The sequence below is a fragment of the Myotis davidii genome, unplaced genomic scaffold (assembly GCF_000327345.1).
Source record: "Myotis davidii unplaced genomic scaffold, ASM32734v1 scaffold49, whole genome shotgun sequence".
Lineage (NCBI taxonomy): Eukaryota > Metazoa > Chordata > Mammalia > Chiroptera > Vespertilionidae > Myotis > Myotis davidii.
The window spans coordinates 3,007,628-3,027,919 of NW_006300375.1; the positions used below are offsets into that span (position 1 = coordinate 3,007,628).

The 20,292-nt window shown below is 34.1% G+C and overlaps 1 protein-coding gene across 1 annotated transcript in view; it reads left to right on the plus strand.

The window, feature by feature from the left end:
- The window catches only part of PCLO (piccolo presynaptic cytomatrix protein), a 296,737-nt gene that overhangs the window by 258,182 nt on the left and 18,263 nt on the right, over positions 1-20,292 (plus strand). Inside the window, 2 exon segments of the mRNA XM_006777145.2 lie at positions 8,483-8,624; positions 14,961-15,034. Of these exon segments, the coding sequence (XP_006777208.1) occupies positions 8,483-8,624; positions 14,961-15,034 (216 nt within the window).

A 20,292-nucleotide genomic window follows, 5' to 3' on the forward strand; every position in this document is an offset into this window, starting at 1 on the left:
AGTTCTTTGGGGAATTCAATAATTTTTTAAAATGTAAAAGAGGTCTTGAGATCAAAATGTTAAAAAAAAGCCACTGATTTATACCTATGCACAATCATAATTTTTCTAACAGTCAAAGGCATTGGATAATTAGAGGTTTCTTCCAAGATATAATTATATTTGTCTTATATCTGTATGCCTTATATCTGTAATATTACACTTCAGAACTCCTTCTTTCCTTTCTCATTTAATGTTAACTTATAATTATTCAGATTGATAAAATTTTTATTTTAAATTATTATTCAAAATACTTTATTGGAAATGATTTAAATTAAATTATTATTATATGTCTATATTACTCCTTGCTTTCAAAATCAGACTGGTAAGTTGCCTATCAGCTAATCAAGTTGTGCCCAAATTAACATGGAGTGAGAGGGAGAATTATAAATGTAGAATGAATTTTATGTGTCCCTGCCCTGAAGACCAAATTTATTGGAAAAGCAATTATTTATAAATTTTGTTTCTTTTAATTTTTGTTGTATTATGTATAGTACTAGACCTGTATATTGTAAATTAATTGTGTTGGTAGAAATAAAGGAAAAACTGAAGATCATCACTTTGATTTAAATTTGAGGAAAAAATTAATTTTTTTACCTCTTACCAAATTTCTGATCCCTAATTTTCAAGCATATAATTTAGCATGTTTAGATCTAAAAAGGAAATTCTGAAAAAAATATATTTATTATTTCTAGAAAATATGATCTGTATTACCTATATTAGTTCATTTATATTCATATATACATTTGTTTATTTTTTAATGAATATTATATTCCAAACGTCTTCAAAGTGTTAGTGAAACTACAGTAAACAAAACAGACAAAAATCACTGTTATTGTGAATCTTTATCCTAGTATTATTTATTTAATAACCAATTAAAGATATCTGAGACGAATTATGAAGAATGAGAAAGTATGAGTTTTGTCTACCTTCAACTGGTACTGAAAGAAAAAAATGTAATTTATGTGCATGATCATGTTTAGAAATATCTAGAAGTGTAATTAATGATTTTATTTGTTTGGCTCTCATTCACACTAATTATCTTTACAGCTCACTGGAATATAATCAACTACAGGAGGAGAGAAAGTATTTGAAAATGATTTACTTGGAGAAGGTAGACAGATTAATAAAATTAACTAGAGAGGTTAGGTCCCATGGGACTGGACACATCTTTATTAAATAATTGTCTAAACTCCTTTATTTTGTGGCCATTGACTACATTTGAGTGATATGAAAAATACTATTCAGCCATGTAGCATTAGCCATATAAATTAGTCTGCTGCTATTATTAAATTGTATATATTTATACTGGAAATATACTGTATTTGAGCAGGATTTTAATATAAATAAAACTGTTTGAATTCTATTTAAGATCAATGTCCTTGTTATCTAAGTATTCATGATTTAAGTTATCAGTTTCTGGACTATGTAAGATAAGTTTTCAAAACTTCTTATAATTATTCAAACAATTCTGCATGTTTTGCAAGTAAACGTCAAGGCAGAATATTTCTGCTTCAAAAGAAAATAAAATGAATATTGAAAAATTAAGGGTTGGCCTTTAAGATTTGATGTAGATCTTGAATGATTTTTCTTTTAAATATTATTCTCCTTACCATTAATGTTTTAAAGATAAAATTTTTAGTGTTTACAGCAATTGTGCTAGCATCTTTTATCAAAACCAAATCTTGGTATTTGATAAATTACTTGATTGTTCTATTTATTTGTACATAGCTGGAATTATAACCTAAATTTACTATCTTAATTTTCATTTTTGAAAATATCTTAAACTTTTTCCCATTATTTGCTCTGAAATTTTGGTCCCCACTTAATCTGCATTTACTTTAATTGACTTCTTCAAATCTAGTTCTGAACCAAAAACATGTTAAAAAGGAAGGTTGACTTAAAAGGCAACATTAGAGCGATGATGCAAGGACTATAGTAGACTACTGAGCCATCACATATATTTACGTAAGAAAAAAATCCTCTCTACCATGTTATTAGTTAAACTAACTTTACTCTCATTTCCAAACACCTGTTGTATTGAAGTTACATGATATTATTTCTGTTACTGGAATAATCATTGAAACTGTTATCTGCAAAGATAGAGAATGAGTAAGTAGAGAGTATGAAGGATACCTGAAAACTACTGATAACAATAGATAAAAACAGATTATTAAATTGATCATTAAAATATCTTGAAAAATTCAGCCATAAAGTCAATGCCAATGGAGAGGGAAGAGTGCGAACTTGAGCTTCACCACCTTTCCTAAAACATAGCAGATAGAGGTGTCATTCCCCATCGCGTTCTCTGAATAGTACTACTAAGTGAATATGGAATATGTTAAGAGACATATTTTGATTTTTATAAGGTAAAAAGACATTCTGTTCCTTATGGTTTGGTATAAATGTTTAATGTCTTTGTGCTTTTTTAACCAATAATTTTCATTTTAAAAATCCCAATATTATAGTATTCCTTCATCTGCCACACACAGACACCAAAGTTTATAAATGACTGATATAAAGATCAGAGTTATCTATTTTCATACTTTTATTTATGAAAACTTGTAATTTGAGAGTATGTGAACACTCCTATAAATAGCTGTATTAAAACTAACTATAACACTTTTCTAGTACTGATTTATTTTAAATCTTTCCAAATTGGATAGTGAATACTGTATACTGAAGTAAAGTTAGAAAAAAAAATAAAGTTCTTGTAAGATACAACATCTCTTCTTAAATTAATACCCCTGAACTGCAATAAAATACATTTTTTTTAAAGTGGACATAATTCAAGGGAAGCCTACCAAATAAAGTTAGTAACAATGGAACTTAAAACCTGACATTTTCAGGTACACACTCAAAACAAGTCAACAAATCAGATAAAACTACAGTCTCTTTAGTAACAGAAACAACAATAATAGCAGATGGATGAAGAGATTGAAAGATAGGCAGTGACAGTGGGGAAATAGTAAAGGTCTCTAAAGTAATACCAGCTAAACTAAAGCTAGCCAAAGAAAAAACCTACGTGCAATACATACAAAATTTCTAAAATAGCCAGATGGTTATTTCAGTTCTATCATTAAACTGTTGGAATAAACAAATAATTATTAAATGATTTCTCTTAATTTCAAACAGTTGATCTTAAATCCTATAGATTGTATCAATGCAGATAATACTAATATCAACCAAGTAATTTGGGAAATTGCAGGCTACCTACATTATAAATTATTCCTGAAATATTTGGAAATAGCTTTGAGCTGGACCAAGGATATAAAACCAATGATAGAAGTCACAGGCAGCAGGGCTTTATACATTCCTAGCACTGAATTCTAAATTCTGAAATATGCAGACACCTCACAGTTTTTTAAAATATATTTTTATTGATTTCAGAGAGGAAGGTTAGAGAGGATAGAAGAGGGATAGAGAAATAGAAACATCAATGATGAGAAAGAATCATTGATTGGTTGCTTCCTGCACGCTCCACACTGGGGATGGAGCTCACAACCTGGGCATGTGCTCTGATCAGGAATCAAACCATGACCTCCTAGTTCACTGAGCCATGCTGGCTAGGCAAAAACCTCACAACCTTAATCTGACATAATTGGATGTGATAGAAAAGTGGATTAGTGGTTGTTTTAGTTTTGCTTCTTTCTCATTAATTAGCGTATGAACTGAAACAAGTTACTTAATCTTTCCTGAGTTTAGTTTTCCTATAGGCGAAATCATGGGTCAGGAGCCTGTTATCTCTAGAGTCCTTAGCAGCTTTTTGTTGATCTCCAGGGTTTCACAATTGTAAAGTTGTCATCAATTCTGATCTGCGGACTTTGAGCACAGCGCTGCCACCATGTGGTAGGAACAGTGATAGGTCTGCATTTTTAAGTACTATTGTACTAACACCGGGCAAACTAATTGAAGACAGATGTTCAGTCAAAGAGACACGATCAGGTTTAATTAAGATTAGCCACAGTAGAGTAATAAAACAATGATGTCTAACCATCTTTCATCCGAAGAAAATGAAGAGGTCAAAAATAATTGAAGGCAGGTTACATTGCCTCACAGAAGATAAAATTTGTTTACCTGAAATGCTCCATAATCACTGAGTCTCAAAAATGATTCAAGACCGGAGGGTTTATTCCTCTAGGGAACAGGACCCTTTCTGCAAGAGTGTGCATATTTACTCATATGCTTACTTAATACATTCTTTCTTCTAGTCAGTACTTGGTAGTACAAGCAAGAATTCACAACGAAAGTACACACACAAAACGTAGGCTCCAAAAACGTTTTCTTAAAGAAATTTCAATTCTTCTGTAAAACAAACATTCTCATATGTAATACATAGGCACATAATATACTCATGCATAATAGGTCCATGATTTCTGATTAAAAAATTAAGCAGAGGTGGGATGTTTTTACATTTTTAATTTTAAAATCATAAAATTATGGAAACCATATTTATTTTAATGTTTTAAAATATTTTCTTCAGGAACAGAAATACAAAGACAAGAAGTGGTATTAGCACAAGTACTAGTGTCTATAAGTGGTTCTGATGCATTGTTACTATACATATTATTTTCTATCATTTCAATTTAAATATTTATATATAACTAGTGGCCCGGTGCACGGATTTGTGCACATTGAAAGGAAATTAATTAGAAGGTGGCCAGCGGTGTGGGACTGGGCGTGATGGGCTGGACATGTCCTGGAGCCAACCTTCCTCGGTCCCTCCCCGGCCAGCTGCACCTGGGGTGGCACTGCGGCTCATAGGACATCTGCCACGTGAGCAGGGTCCCTCTGGCAGGTGGGGTCCCTCGGCCTGGCCTGCGGGGATTGGGCCGAAACCGGCTCTCCGACTTTCCCTGAGCGGTGCCAGAGTGCTAGAGTTGCTGTCCCTGGGCAGCTCTTGCATTGAGCATCTTCCCCCTGGTGGTCAGTGCGCATTATACCTACCGGCCGGTCGGTTGGACAGTCGCTTAGCCTTTTATATAATAGATAAATATCCATGGTCGGTTATGAACTTATTTTGAAGGTCACAGAGCTATGCTCTCTTGTGCTTAGTGTATTATCGTTATTTCTTTCAACCAAACAAGTTTTGTGAGGATTGGGAAAACAAAACATCTTGTTGCAAAACATTTTGTGGAATGATCAAATTTTTCCACACAGGATGACATTAAAGTTGCTGTTGCTGAGAAGTGTATGATTTATATAAAACACACAGTTAGTGAGATATTACTAAATTATTCAGCTGTTTTAGTTATTTGGTTAAGGGAAACAATCATTAATTTATTACTTTTAGTAAATATTTCTTCAGCATAGTTTCAGGATAAGCTTTCAAGAAGACTACAGTGGGGAAAACACAGGCTCTGCTTTGAACAATGACATGAATATAACAACTACAATCAAAGACAAAAAGTGGTGATTGTCAAGAAAAGATATTTGATCTTATGCTTTGAGAGTTCACTTCTGATTGGCAAGATAACGAAAATGCATGAAGCAGGGCCTTTACTGATCTGAGCTGGGGCTTGACTGATAAATATAATTTAGGTATGAAAAAGTGTTTGGGGCAGAAGAAGCATGACAAAATTGCCCCAGCCATAGCTCAGGAGAAATAAAGCCAAACCAAAGGGAGTCAGAGTGAATGGTCTGAGTGGTCTCCCAGGTAAAGAATTTGAAGGAGAATTATGAGAGATACATTTGGAAAGAAGCAGATGATAAAGGACTCTGGGAGGCAAACTACAGATTTGGCTAAAATTGCTTATGCTAAGGGTAGATATAGCCCGGTAAAAAGCAAAGGTCCATTCTGCATCTTAATTGAACTCATTTTCAGAAGCAAACCAACTGTCAGGCTATCTAGTTCTACTCCACTTTTACATGACCAGATTAAGAATAAAAAATACAGTAAAGCAGTAGATGTTTTGTTAAGGTAATGCCAAACACTTAGATTTATTTAAATTACTTACCTAACATAACTACCCAACATCTCTTTAGACATAATCTTACATGAATTTTGCTTGCAAAAATATTAGGTAGACAAGACTTATATATTCCATAGATTTGTTTTTTTTTCCTTTTGTATTTATAAAAGATTATTTGTTTGCATTTAAATGGACAGCACTTGTACAGATTTCTGAATGAGATTTCTATTGCCCTAGACAAGACAAAGAAAACCAACACTGTCTTTTGTTAAATTTACCTCTAGCCGTGTTCCTTTCTTCTTATATCATAATTGCATTTGAAGTTTCCCAGAAGGGAATAGAACTAGAAATTGTATCAGGAAATTCAAAGTTCACAAAAGAAAAGATTGAATATTTTTTAAATGTAAATAATAAGACATCCTTTCTATAATGTAGCTATTTTGATACATTGTGAGATTGCTCTTGGATGAAAATTGTTTTAATTTAGTAGAAATAAATTGATTTAAAATTAATGTTTGTTAAGATATGTCTTTGAAGATAGTATATTGTGATTTTATGGTCAATAAAATTAAAATGTTTTATTCATTATCATACTAAAAACTATAAACAGTCTTGTTGGTTGGATTATATAATGACAACAAAAAAGTATGACAGCGTTCCTTTCTTTACAATCAATTGACTAATCTGACTCATCATGTGGCAATTTAATTTACTTTATAAATGCTTATAATTTTATATCATAGTGATGTTATCTTTTCATTTTTTAAATTATTTTTTAAATTATTTTAACACCAAATACTCTATCTGTGTTTCTTCTACGTAAATTGAAGAAAAATTAAGCAAACATTGTAATTATCATTCTGTTTCAGCAAATCTAGTCCTATGGGTTACCAGCAATTCATTGGTCATTAATTATTTAACAAGATTCAAGCCTTTTTCCAAATAGCTATTTCCAACTTATACCTGATATGTAATTGACTAATACACATTTCCCCCTCTGTTCTGAGAAATTGATACTACTATCACTGGAATAGACATAAAACTGTCTGGTAGCTTTAGAGAATCTGTTGTCCTGAAATGAGGGAAACGCTGAAACTTTTTCAAGATTAATCCTGACTGCCCTGACGATGGTTTTCCTGCCCTCTCCTGGTTTCCCTCACCATGTCTTTATTTTTCACTTCACATGGTTATATTGATTACATTAAAATTCCAACACATCAAGAGTCATCGTGCTTGTATATTGTTTCTTAAGAAAAATGTAGATATCTTAGGATCATTAAAGAATTACCAACTATTCATCCAGAGGTGTGACTCTATCTGCTTACAAAACTTCTGATTGAACAGAGGCGTGTCTTTGGAAGAGGGCCTCTTAGTTTAGTAGCCTAGAACATGTCTACAATTAAACGAGGAGCCAGGCAAACTTCCTGTCAGGGACGAGGTATACTCAAAGACACTGGGGAACAGCCAATGAGGAGAGAGTGGGGAGATGGCAGGATGAAGAAGAGTCGGTTACTGGGCTCCTGCTTTCTCTCACTCCTCACAATCACAAGCTTAGGAGACATGCATTGCTGACCCCATTATTTTCAAATGAGGAAACTGAGACCTCTTAGGTTTACTACAGAATGAGTTGGGATTCAAAATCACATCAATATGATCAAAGCTCATACCAGATAGAAGAAGGTAGATAACAATTTCAAAAATTTGCCTAGAGCATCTTCTCTCTACAAAAATAAGAGAAACACTTGCCTTCTCTTCTTTTCACTTCAAAAGTTCCCCCCTAATCTCCTCTAATCTAGAACTTCCCTAACAATATTAATACTATACTCTTGTTGCATAATTTACAGAACAAAATTTTTATGTTTCTATGGGAATATAGATTCTTATATCCCCCCCAAAATTAAACTCATTAAAATTTTAAAATAAGTCCCAGTCATAAATTAAGAGGTGCCTAAAAGGAAACAAATACCTTAAAATTAAATAACCTGCTGGAGATAGTTGGTAGAGCTACATACAAACAAGCCCAGAATTTTTAATCACTTCTTGAAATTATCTATTTTGCATCTTTACTTCTCAAGAGAAAAACATTATTAGTTTCCATTAATATGGAAAATAATTAAGCAATTTTTCCTGATCCGGCTATTTGTATTTACCCAAGTCTTTCTAAACTCCTTTCTCCATGAACTAGCCAACATTCTTATTTGTTTGCCATATTATTGCAATACTGTACAAATAAATCACAAATAATAATAATAGAATACTTACATACTACTTAACTCAGTCTAAAATATGATGATTTATCCTTTAAAAGTGATTGGTTTTTTTTTTTTCCTTTATGTCTAATAATAACAATCAAGGACTGTGTGCATTATCTGTTAAGGAAAACAAAATGAAAGGCAGATTAAAAAATGTGGAGTTCTTGCCAAAGCTGTTTCTTTATCAATATAAATGAAGAAAATGCATAAGTATGCATTTGGAGGTCACTGGGAATAGTGTCACTGATGGACTGTGGTGTTGACTCTTCCCACACCATGCAGCAAAGCCCACCAATCACCGGCCTGCAGAAAGCTCCGTGTCCACCGGCTCCTCGGGCAGCAGCTTCGGCAGTGGGTATAGCGTGGACAGTGAAGGAAGCAGCAGCACTGCAGGGGAGACTAATCTATTTCCTATTCCAAGGATGTAAGTGGCTCTTTTTTTCTCACTACAAAGCTAACAGCATCATGAGTAAGCTTTTCTTAACATTTAACAGGAAATAACTAGATAATTATCCAATTCTGAGTCATTGTCCCTGAAACGCTTCAACTGTTCATGGTTACACTTAAAAAAAAAAAATACACTGTTTAGGAAAGACTGGATGCATTTAGTTAATTCGAAGGATGAATGATGGTCACTACCAGCTTTACTTATTTAGTGCAATTTGTATTAAATTTAAAAAACTGATAAAAATTGATTAGCCATGCCTGAATCATGCTTTAATCAAATACTGAACAAACACAAACATCATTGGGATTGGAGAGAAGCAGATTAATTTACTTTGAATCAGGAGAGATTAAACATATTTAAAGAACTCATGTCATATTTGAAATAGATAACACATTAGGCTACTTATATAGATTTTTTCAACTATAAATCACACTACAATTAAAATTGAAGATTTTTGTCCAAATTTTCTAGAACAAATATCAAGTATTACATTCCCTGAGTAGATACCCTTGGAATAAAGTTCATTTATAATGCATTAAACCTAAAGAAAATCATATTGCCAATCAAATGTAAGATTGTTTTTAGAATGGATTTAGTCATATGGGTGGCAAAATCCAGCAGCATCCAAAATAAATATGTAGGTCATATCTGTTCCAATATAAAAATTGAAACAACGACCTTTCTTTCTCCTCCCCACTACTAGCTTTCTGGGCTTTCAAAAACACCACAGCTCCAGAATCTAGGCCAGGGTGAATCCAGCCTGCCACCTGGTTTTGTTAGATCTGTAAGCTAAAAATAGCTTTTGAAATTTTAAATGTTTGAAAAAGGAAAAAAACACTCACAAAAAAAAAAAAAAAAAAAAAAAAAAAACAGAAGAGAATAGCATTTGGTGACACAGGCAAGTCCTACGAAATTGAAATTTCAGGCCCACAGTTTCTATTGGAACAGAGCCACACCCATTCATTAAAGTGTTGCTAATGCTGCTTCCCACTCCCTGGGCAATCTTCAGTAGTTGCAACAGAGACCGTTCAAGTCATTTACTATCTGGTCCTTCACAGAAAAGGCTTACAGACCCCTCGCTGGAACCCTGGGAAAGTGTCCTTTTCATTTTCTCCCATGTTGAGTGAGGCTTTGTTGGGGGTGGAACTTCCTTTTCTCTTTGTTTTAATGTCATGGTTTTTTATTCTTTCCTTTTGATCTCCAGAATGGTACTAATATTTAGATAAAGGCTCAATTTACAAAATTGAGTCTCAAAATCTTGGAGGAAATGTGTTTGTACAGTGAAAAATGTGTTTATATTGTTATTTTTAAGTCACATTTTGCCTGCTTAAAATGAGTAATTATTAGATCACCTGTTCATCTTTGTTTTTTTAAGATTTTAGCTATGGATCAATACAGTTATTTGTATTTAATTCTTTCTGATTGAAAATTATTTCTAAAAGAAGTCTGATCTTATTGTTTCTCAGCCTCTGGTGATCCAATGTGATGGAAGAGAATTTTAGCAAATTCATTAAATTCCTCTCTAGAAATTGCAAATTTCATATGAAATTATAAAGGTTTACACCACACATCCCTTAACAACCTTTCAATTTCTCCTTACCTTTCAAAATACTAATTTAACACTGATGATAAAGTTATAACTTTCAGAGCATAAACTATATTATTTCCTTAATATCTGAATAGACGCAGATTATGTATTTTTACATACATAACAGAATCCAATGTTTTTTCCCATTTTCATATTTCTCTTGTAAATCAAAGCCTTTCAATATTGCTTAGGAAGCTATTGTTTTTCCATATGAGTACACAAAGTAGTTCTCTTTTCTAAAGCATTACAGAATATACATATGTACAAGCAGTATTTAGTAGTTATGTCTCTTTGTGTCCAGCACAATTAATGCTTGCACTAGCATAAGTACTCAGTAACTATTTGGTGAGTGACTAACAAATATAAATTCTAAACTGTGTAGTCAGAATGTTCTGAGCTGAAGATTACTTATTGGGAATTCAGAAAAATTGCATACTTCACATGACTCACAGGTACATTTCCTTTGTACTTCATTTAGTTTCATAATGCTGTAAAAATTTTCTAGCTAGCCAGCCAGCATGGCTCAGTGGTTGAGCATCAACCTATGAACCAGGAGTTATGGTTCAATTCTCGGTCAGGGTACATGTCCAGGTTGCAGGCTGGATTTCCACTGTAGGCAGCCAATCGATGAGTCTCTCTCATCATTGATGTTTCTCTCTCTCTCTCTCTTTCTCTCTCTCTCTCTCTCCCTCTCCCTCTCCCTTTCTCTCTGAAATTAATAGAAACATATATTAAATTTTTTCTAGATAATTGTAGAAATGCACCAAGTACACATTTTAGCTAAGTACCTAATGTTAAAATCAGTTTTCATTAGAAGCAATGACTGCAGCTAATATTGTTGAGTTTTTCTCCCTATTTGTAACAGAGGAAAATTAATGTTTTTAAAATGATCAACTACTTATCTTGAATCTCACAGAAGCAATTATACAAATTGAAGTTTTGTGGATTGCTTAAACAAGACTTTTAAAAAAAAAAATCCTTAGGTAATATGCCTTCCCAGGAAGAAAACTTAGCAATGTGAATCACATGATTGCACAGAACATTACAGAAAAGTCTGTCTGTGTTTTCTTCCTCCCTCCATCCATCCCTCTCTCCTTCCCTCCCTTCCTTCCTTCCTTCCTTCCTTCCTTCCTTCCTTCCTTCCTTCCTTCCTTCCTTCCTTCCTTCCTTCCTTTTTAAAATTTCTTTCTGGGACAGTGGCTTCACTATCTTTTCTTTTGTTTTTTAATTTCCATCTCCCCACCATCTCCACGTTGGCAACCGTTAGCTTGTTCTCTATATCTATGGGTCTGTTTCTGTTTATTCATTTATTTTGGTGATTTTTAGATTCTACATTAAGTGAAATCAGACATTATTTGTATTTTTTCTGTCTGACTTACTGCACTTAGCATAATACTCCATAGTTTCATCCATATTGTTGCTAATGGCAAGTTTTTGTATATACCACACCTTCTTCATCTATTCATCTATCCATGGACATCTAATTTGCTGCCATATCTTAGCTATGACAATAAGCTGCAATAAAGAAAGAGCTGTATATATCTTTCAAATTAGTGGTTTTGTTTTTTTCAGATAAATATTCAGAAGTGAAATTGCTAAATGGTATGGCAGGTCTAGTTTTAATTTTTTGAGGAATCTCATACTATTTTTCCATAGTGGCTGCACTAATTTACAATCCCAGCAACAGTGCATAAGTGTTTCCTTGTCTCCACATCCTCACCAGCACTTATTGTTGATTTACTGATGATAGCCATTCTGACAGGTGTGAGGGGAAATCTCATTGTAGTTTTAATTTGCATTTCCCTGGTGATTAGTGATGGTGAGCATGTTTTCATATGTCTGTTGGCAATTTCTATGCCCTCTTTGGAGAAGTGTCTATTCAGTCCTCTGCCCATTATTATTTATTTACTTATTCATTTTATTAATCTTCACACAAGGATATTTTTTCTATTGAATTATAGAGAGAGTGAAAGGGAGGGAAAGTGGTGAAGAGAGAGAGAGAGACAGAGAGAGAGAGAGACAGAGAGAGAGATATTGATGTGAGAAAGATACATACACTGCTTGGCTCCTGCATGCGCCCCCACCTTGACCAGCAGGGGTTTGAACCTGCAGCCCTGGTACGTGCCTTTGACCAGGAATTGAACCTGAGACCCTTTGGTGCCAGGGCTGTTACTCCAACCACTGAGCAGCCGAGGCATCTGCCCATTTTTAATGGGATTGGTATCTTGGGGTGTGGTTGTGTGTTTTTTTTGGTAAGTTATATGAGTTCTTATATTATTTTCTTAAGTATTTTTATTGATTTCAGACAGGAAGGGAGAGGAAGAAAGAGATAGACACAGAGAGAATAATGGATTGACTGCCTCCTGCACACTCCCTACTGGGGATCGAGCCCACAACCCCAGCATGTGCCCTGACCAGTAATCCAACTGTGATCTCCTGGCTATAGGTCGATGCACAATCACTGAACCATGACAGCTGGCCAGTTCTTATTTTTTTATATTAACCACTTATTAGATGTATCATTTGCAAATATGTTCTCCCATTTAGTAAGCTGTCTTTTGTTTTGCTGATAGCTTACTTTGCTGTTCCAAAACTTTTAAGTTGGATGTAGTCCTCTTTAATTTTTTCTTTTGTTTCCCTTGCTTTTGGAGATATATCTAAAAAGGTATTGCTGAGAGTAATATCAGAGTTTACTGCCTATGTTTTCTTCTAGAAGTTTTATAATTTCAGGTCTAATATTTAAGTCTTCATTTTGAGTTTATTTTGGTATATGGTTTAAAAATTTATGACAAAGGATGCAAGAATATATGATAGAGTAAATACACTCTCCTTAGTAAGTATTGTTGGCAAAACTGAACAGATATATGCAAAAACTGAACTCGGACAACTTATTTACACCATATACCAAAATAAATGTACATGTGTATATATGTAATTTCTAATATTTTTGGATGCACTTGGTGTTTCACAGTCAGGTAATAAAAATTGGTGCTTAAACCTTTGACCTTGAATGTCAAAAAAAGACAATGTAATGGCTTGCAAGATAAAATAATTTCTGAATTTATATCTATTTCTTTTTCATAGTGTGCTAAACCATTTTTAGTAAAATGATAACAGGATCTTTAGAGCAGTGGTAAATTAAGATATCATTTGATTCATTTTAAAAGTGTATTTTCAATTATATTTGACACCCAATATTTTATTAGTTTCAACTAGTACAACATAGTGATTAGACATTTATACATCTTATCAAGTGAGCACCCTGATGTCTACTACCCATCTGACACTATACATAGTTATTACAATATTATTGGCTATATTCCCTGTGCTGTACTTTATATTCCCATGTCTGTTTTTATAACTGGCGATTTGTAGTTCTTAATCCCTTCATCTTTTATGCCCATCCACTCAACCCCCTTCCCATCGTGTGACCATCAGTTTGTTACTATGACATTGTAGTGTAGTTTGATATCAGGTACTTTGTTCTTTTTATTTTATTGCTTTGGCTATTTGGGGTCTTTTGTTGGTTCCATATAAATTTTAGGATTACTTGTTTTAGTTCTGTGAAATATGCCATTGATATTTTGATAGGGACTGCATTAAATCTGTAAATTGCTTTGGGTAATATGGTATAATTAGGTTCTTAAGAAATAAATATGGTTACATTTCTAGCAAACCAAATATTTTTGTGAAAGTAAGAATTGTTAGTAAATCCCGCTATGTTAGAATTATTGTCTAGAAAGTAGAATATCAAGATGTTCTTTTGTTCAAGCATCCTTTTGAATACTTAAGCATTTTTATTCCATTTTTTTTACATCTTATATATGGACATACAATGCGACTCCAAAAACTTTTTATGTCGTGTAGCTTTCCTCTAACTAAAGAAATAGCCTATAGTCTTTTGCCTGTTACATTATCAATATTCTGAACCCACAGTTCTCCCAATATCATAAATTATCTATTTGGCCTTCCAAAAAGGTTGAGGCTGCAACTAAAAGTGAACAGCAGGCTCTGGCTGAATCCTAAGGCCATTATGTGCATGCCTATTAACACTTTATATATATTTTTTCATGTAGTTTTCTCATAACCAGAAAGTGGCTAATGTGACTACCCTTCTATTACAAAAGAAGAAACAGTCTTCATCAGATTAGGTAGATATGCCTTGACACACAGCATGAAATAACAAAGCTGGAAGCAGAAACCAAGCGGTCTGACTTCAAAACCCAATATGCTCCATACAGCTGAGAACACAGGAAGGATCTGAAAGGAAGCCACAAGTGAAATAAAAGTCTGTGTTACTGCAATATAATTTTATATAATTTAGTTCACAATTTTCATTCTCACCAAAGGATCGATACAACTCATCATAAAAAGTGTAAAAATATGAAAACCCTTCTCAGTTTTGAGTTTAAAATGGAAAAATAACCACTCCCAAATTCTAAAACAAAATTTCAAAATGTCATGCTGGTCTGGTCATAAATGAGTCAACAATTAAGACGCTGAATTTTGAGGTATTAGGGTGGACTATGTAGGAATAATAAATTCTCATTTTAAAATTAACATAATATAGAGCAATTTATTGTATTTATATTTGCCATTCAGGTAATTTATTGCAGATGCGAATATAAAATGTCATTCTATTTTTTGCAAACTTGGCTTCCTTATTTTCATTTAGGAAAGCATAACTGAAAATAGTATAATTTTATTATTTTCTTTATGAACAGAGGGAAGATGGGGCATAATGGGCAAGATCCTATAAAACAGCCAGGAGTAGGAGTGGGCCTATCAGACACTGAAGGTAAGTTAAAATTTATGATACTAAATTTTGATTGAATCTATAGGCTACACTAGAAGTGTTTTTCTTTCAAACATGAATGTTAATTTCTAAATTAACACTTTAATGGTATACTAATGGTAGGAGCACTATGAAATGAGTTATTGGTATCAACATTATTTACTAAATTAGAATGATTTTATAACTTCACTTAACAATTGTCCAATTTCCTTGTTCATATTTAACGTTTAATTGTCTGATTTCTTTGTTCATGTTTAACATTTAAGTGTTCATTCTTAAAAATTTAAGAGGAAGGGAATGAGAATGATGAGAGAAGACTTAGAAAAAAGAAAATCTTCACATTTTAAAACATTTTTTTTTGTTTAAAATACCATGCAAATAAAAGATAAATCATGAAAGCTCATTTAAGTCAATAAAAATTCTTAAATGTATAGAGCTAAGAAGAAACTAATGGTATAAAAATTATTTTGCCAAAAATAAATGTAATAATGACTGAACTAACTTCTAAAGTGAAAAACTAATTTGAAATTAAATTTGGTTGTATTAACAAATGGTAAGGTTATTACAGATGAAAAAATAAATAAATAAAATAAAAAGCAACCCCCAAAAAACAACACAAACCACCCTTAACTTTAGCAAAAATGTAACCAGTATCTATATGTGCACAATGACTGGCTTATCTTTCATAATATTGTGATAAGATCAGATAACACTCTTATTCTGCATGAATTTACCAACCTCTCTGTACGTGCACAATGACTGGCTTTCATAATATTGTGATAAGATCAGATAGCACTCTTATTCTGCATGAATTTACCAACCTCTCAATAATTTTAACTATCCTTATTATTTTAGGCTATTCCAAGTACTTTCATATATTATGTCATTTATTTCTTAAAATTACCTATGAAGGGAAATCATCCCATGTACTGGTTTTACATAAAAAGAAACTGAAGTGTAAACAGCACACAAGATAAAAGCAAGTGACTTGAACCCATGAAAACGATGCCAAATCACATGCCATTGAAAGAATGATTAAAGGCACACTATCACAAGGACACTAGATAGGGACCTAGGAAACCCAGAATTGGGTTTCAAAGCTGGTCCTGATACCTAACGATGACCTGATCTCTCTGTCTTCTCAAACCTCATCCAACAAATGCAGGGTCTAAGTCAGGGGTGGGCAAACTTTTTGACTCGATGGCGACAATGGGTTCTTAAACTGGACCGGAGGGCCGGAACAAAAGCATGGATGGAGGTTTGTGTGAACTAATATAAATTCAAAGTAAACATCATTACATAAAAGGGTACGGTTTTTTGTTTTGTTTTTTTAGTTTTATTCATTTCAAACGGGCCAGATTTGGCCCGCGGGCCGTTGTTTGCCCACGGCTGGTAAGTGATGCCTAAGGTGCCTAGTGGACTTAAGCAGACATCACATATTTCTGATTCTACTTAAAAAAAAAAATCTGGATTTATTTAAAGACTGTGCTTCCTCTCTGTGTTGCCATGTTCCCCAGGGTTCCATCCTCAATCCACCAGTCTGTTTCCCCACCCTCTCTGCATAATCTCATCAATGCTTCTTGATTAGTCCCAAATCTACCATCCAGAATGTGTGGACACCACTCTGAGTATTTAAAGCCTAGCAATTATTATATACTCATGGAAGAGCCTGAGAAACCAAGCAGAAGATAGTAAGGTAGCAGAAAGAAGCTGCTGTCCCTGTAGGCTGAAGGCCAGGGATTGCTGAAACCAGGACAGGTCTGTCTTATTGGGAGAGGGAAATACTAGAAATACTAGTATATCTTGAGACAGACAGGATGGAGAGAAATATCCCAGTTTCTCCTTCCTCCCCGTTTCCAATCTCTGTCAGTGCCTAATCAAATCCAGCCTGAAGCCAAGTGACAGGGAAACAGCCCAGGGAGCAGCTACTCTGGGAAGAGGGCAGGAGAAAGACAGAATGCATCTCAGGGCCCAGAGGCCTAAGGCCAGCACAATATTTTGCCTGGAGATGCTGTAGATACATCAAAGTACATATGCTCAAACTTAATTCACCTTCTTCCCTATTTTGCCTCTTTCTTCTCCTATGTGCTTCTACCACTCACAAAATCTATGCCCATTTACACCATAATTTTCATATGCTGTTATCATTGTTCTTTAATTCAAATTTACCTATTTCTCTGCCTGTCTCCTCTATAAATCTGAACAACTCTAAGACCAAGGTTGTGGCTTCCCAGCACTTAGCAGAAAGTCTTGAGTCTAGGGTTAACTTCAACAATGTTTGCTGAGTGAATGAATAAGCAATATAATCAACTACAGAAGTAATAGTCATTGATTTTCATATGACTCTAGAATTCAGGTATAGAGAAAGGCAATTCATGATCAGTTTTTTCAAAGTTTTAGCTATTTGTGTTCACATTTCTTTTAATCTTAAAGGTTATAAATAAACTTCCTTTTGTTATCAGTCAACATACACAGCCAATTCATGGGAAAACAAAAACAAACAAAACAGAGTTATTCAGTTTGTTTTTAGACATGATGTACTTTCCTGACTTGGTTATTCCTCCCTTTAGTTCTTTATAATGGCACACTGCTTTGTGGATTGATACAATTTTCTTGAAATTGTAGATCTTGCAATGTTCCCTTTCTTCTTGAATCTTTCGTGTTAACCATTAAGTGCTTTGTTTTATGAACACCTTGGTTTACTAGAAGGGACATGGGTCTACAAAGATCTGCTCTAGGACAGCATACTTGACATCAAAAGTATATCATAGATTTGAAGTAATCACCTTTATATAATTTGTTTTCATAAATGTTTATTTCTGTTTTAGAATTATAATATACAGAATCCAAAAAGCTATATTGTATGGTGCTGAAATTTTATGTTGAATATCTTAATGAAAAATTTATAATGCTAAATAGTCATGTTCTTATTCTACTTATTGAGCATGTCTATTTACTTGGTGTTCTGATTTTTAAAATATATATATATTTCCACTTAATCATTTTGTCTAATAATGTTTCATCTTCTCTATAGCAGTGACTCATATATATTTTAATCCCAGTATAAGATTAATTCAGGGAGCCAGAATGTGAGATCAATTGAAGGTTCTGGGGTTCTGACCCAAGATGTAGTAGAAGATATTAATACTCTTGTGGACTATCTCTACTAATGAAAGGTTGAAATTCTATAATTTAAGTTCAAAGGGTGAAGTTCAAATAATCTCTATGTTTGGCAGATGATTAACATCCTTTAAATTGTAACTATTATTAAATTAGAAATGAATTTAAGATAGGGACATTTGGATCCTGTCCAAAGGAGTGAAATTAATCAAAATTGATAAAATACCATGCACTTGTTGGGAGAGCTATACAAGACCTTTTCTCTTAAAGATTTAAATCACATGAATTAGACTTTCCAATCATGTTTTCCAAATTTACATTAAAAACCTCTAATAGCCTTAAGACAGATAATATGGCCCTTTATTATTAGGTGTATTCAATAGTGTTTTATTTTGCTAATGGGCATTCATATATATGATATATAGCAGTGATGGTGAACCTATGACACGCATGTCAGAGGTGACACACAAACTCATTTTTTTGGTTGATTTTTCTTTGTTAAATGGCATTTAAATATGTAAAATAAATATCAAAAATATAAGTCTTTGCTTTACTATGGTTGCAAATATCAAAAAATTTCTATATGTGACACGGCACCAGAGTTAAGTTAGGGTTTTTCAAAATGCTGACACGCCGAGCTCAAAAGGTTCGACATCACTGATATAGTGACTAGCTTGACCCATTTATTCTTATAAACCAGGTGTTCACAAGCATCAGGCTTCAAAATCATAACTTTGTGTGAGGCTTAATTTGCGTGGTTGCATTCATTTAAAAACAAGTAGCCCTAATAAGTCATTTCTTTTCTTAAGTATGTTTGGATGCTTGAACTTAATCCCTTAATTTCCATTTTCAATGGGCCAGAACAAATAAATCTCTACCATTCCAGAAATATGTTAAGCTCTACTCCCAGATGTTTTCAAACAATTGAGTGTGTGAAAGCCCATCACCAATAATGTTAACTAAGGAGACAGGGGAGAGGGTAGGGCCAAGAATAAGATTTGATTCAGTAGCTTACTGGGAATGTTGTGAGATTTTTTTTAAGCATAACAATTTATGTTGAAGTAATGGAAATCTATAATCACCACAATGATCTCATTCAAATATATAACGACCATCCAGATGACCTTCCAGACAAAGCCGGGGCTGTGAGGGCCGAGCCCCTTGCACGAATTTCATGCATCAGGCCTCCCTGCTGGCTCTTCACTGCTACAACCTCACCGCAGTCTCAGGGTAAAGGCAGCCCAGGGGGTGAAGTCCAAGTGTTTTTCCTTCTTGGGGCAAAGCAAGGTAAGAGGAGAACTGAAGAGGCAACAGAGAATATCTAGCGTCAGGGAACTGAAAATAAACAGTTGAGGTGGAATTCTAGTTAGTTCTTTTATTTTGCATGGCAGTTAAGGGCATTGGAAGAAAAATGACACCTGGGGCCTGAGGAAGAGTTTTATAGAATGGATGAGTGAAATATTACTAAATTTTGCTTTAGTAGAAAGTGAAAAACCAAAGAATCAGTTAAAATTGAAAGTAGGATTGAAACCACTGTATGTTGCACTAGCCAATTTGCCTCAGTGGATAGAGCGTCCGCCTGCAGACTGAAGGGCCCTGGGTTTGAGTCCAGTCAGGCGCAGGTCCCTTGGTTTCAGCCTCAAATCTCAGCCTGCATGCAGGAGGCAACCAATTGCAGCGTCTCTCTCTCACATCGATGTTTGTCTGTCTCTCCCCTCTCCTTTCCACTCTCTCTAAAAACGCAATGGAGAAAATATCCTGGGGTGATGATTAACAAATTTTTTTTTTAAAAAAATCACTGTATTTTAAGAGTGGCAAACTTAATCTAAGAACCAAGAAAAAGAAATGATGTGGAAAACTAAGATGGCGGCAGAGATAAACACCTGGAAATTAATGCCGCTCACAACAATTGATTAATACCTCAGAAAAACAATACGGACATCATCCAGAACCACAGGAAGCCTGGCTGACTGTAAATTCTACAACTAGAAGGAAGGAAAGGCACACTGAGAGCAAGAGAAGCTGCAGAAGAGAAGCGCAGAGGTATGGGGCTCGCGCGCGCGCGGAAAGGGGCTGGCACCTGAGGACGCGGCTGTCTTTTTGAATCCGGAGGGAGTCACAAGCTCCCGACGGCTCTGAAC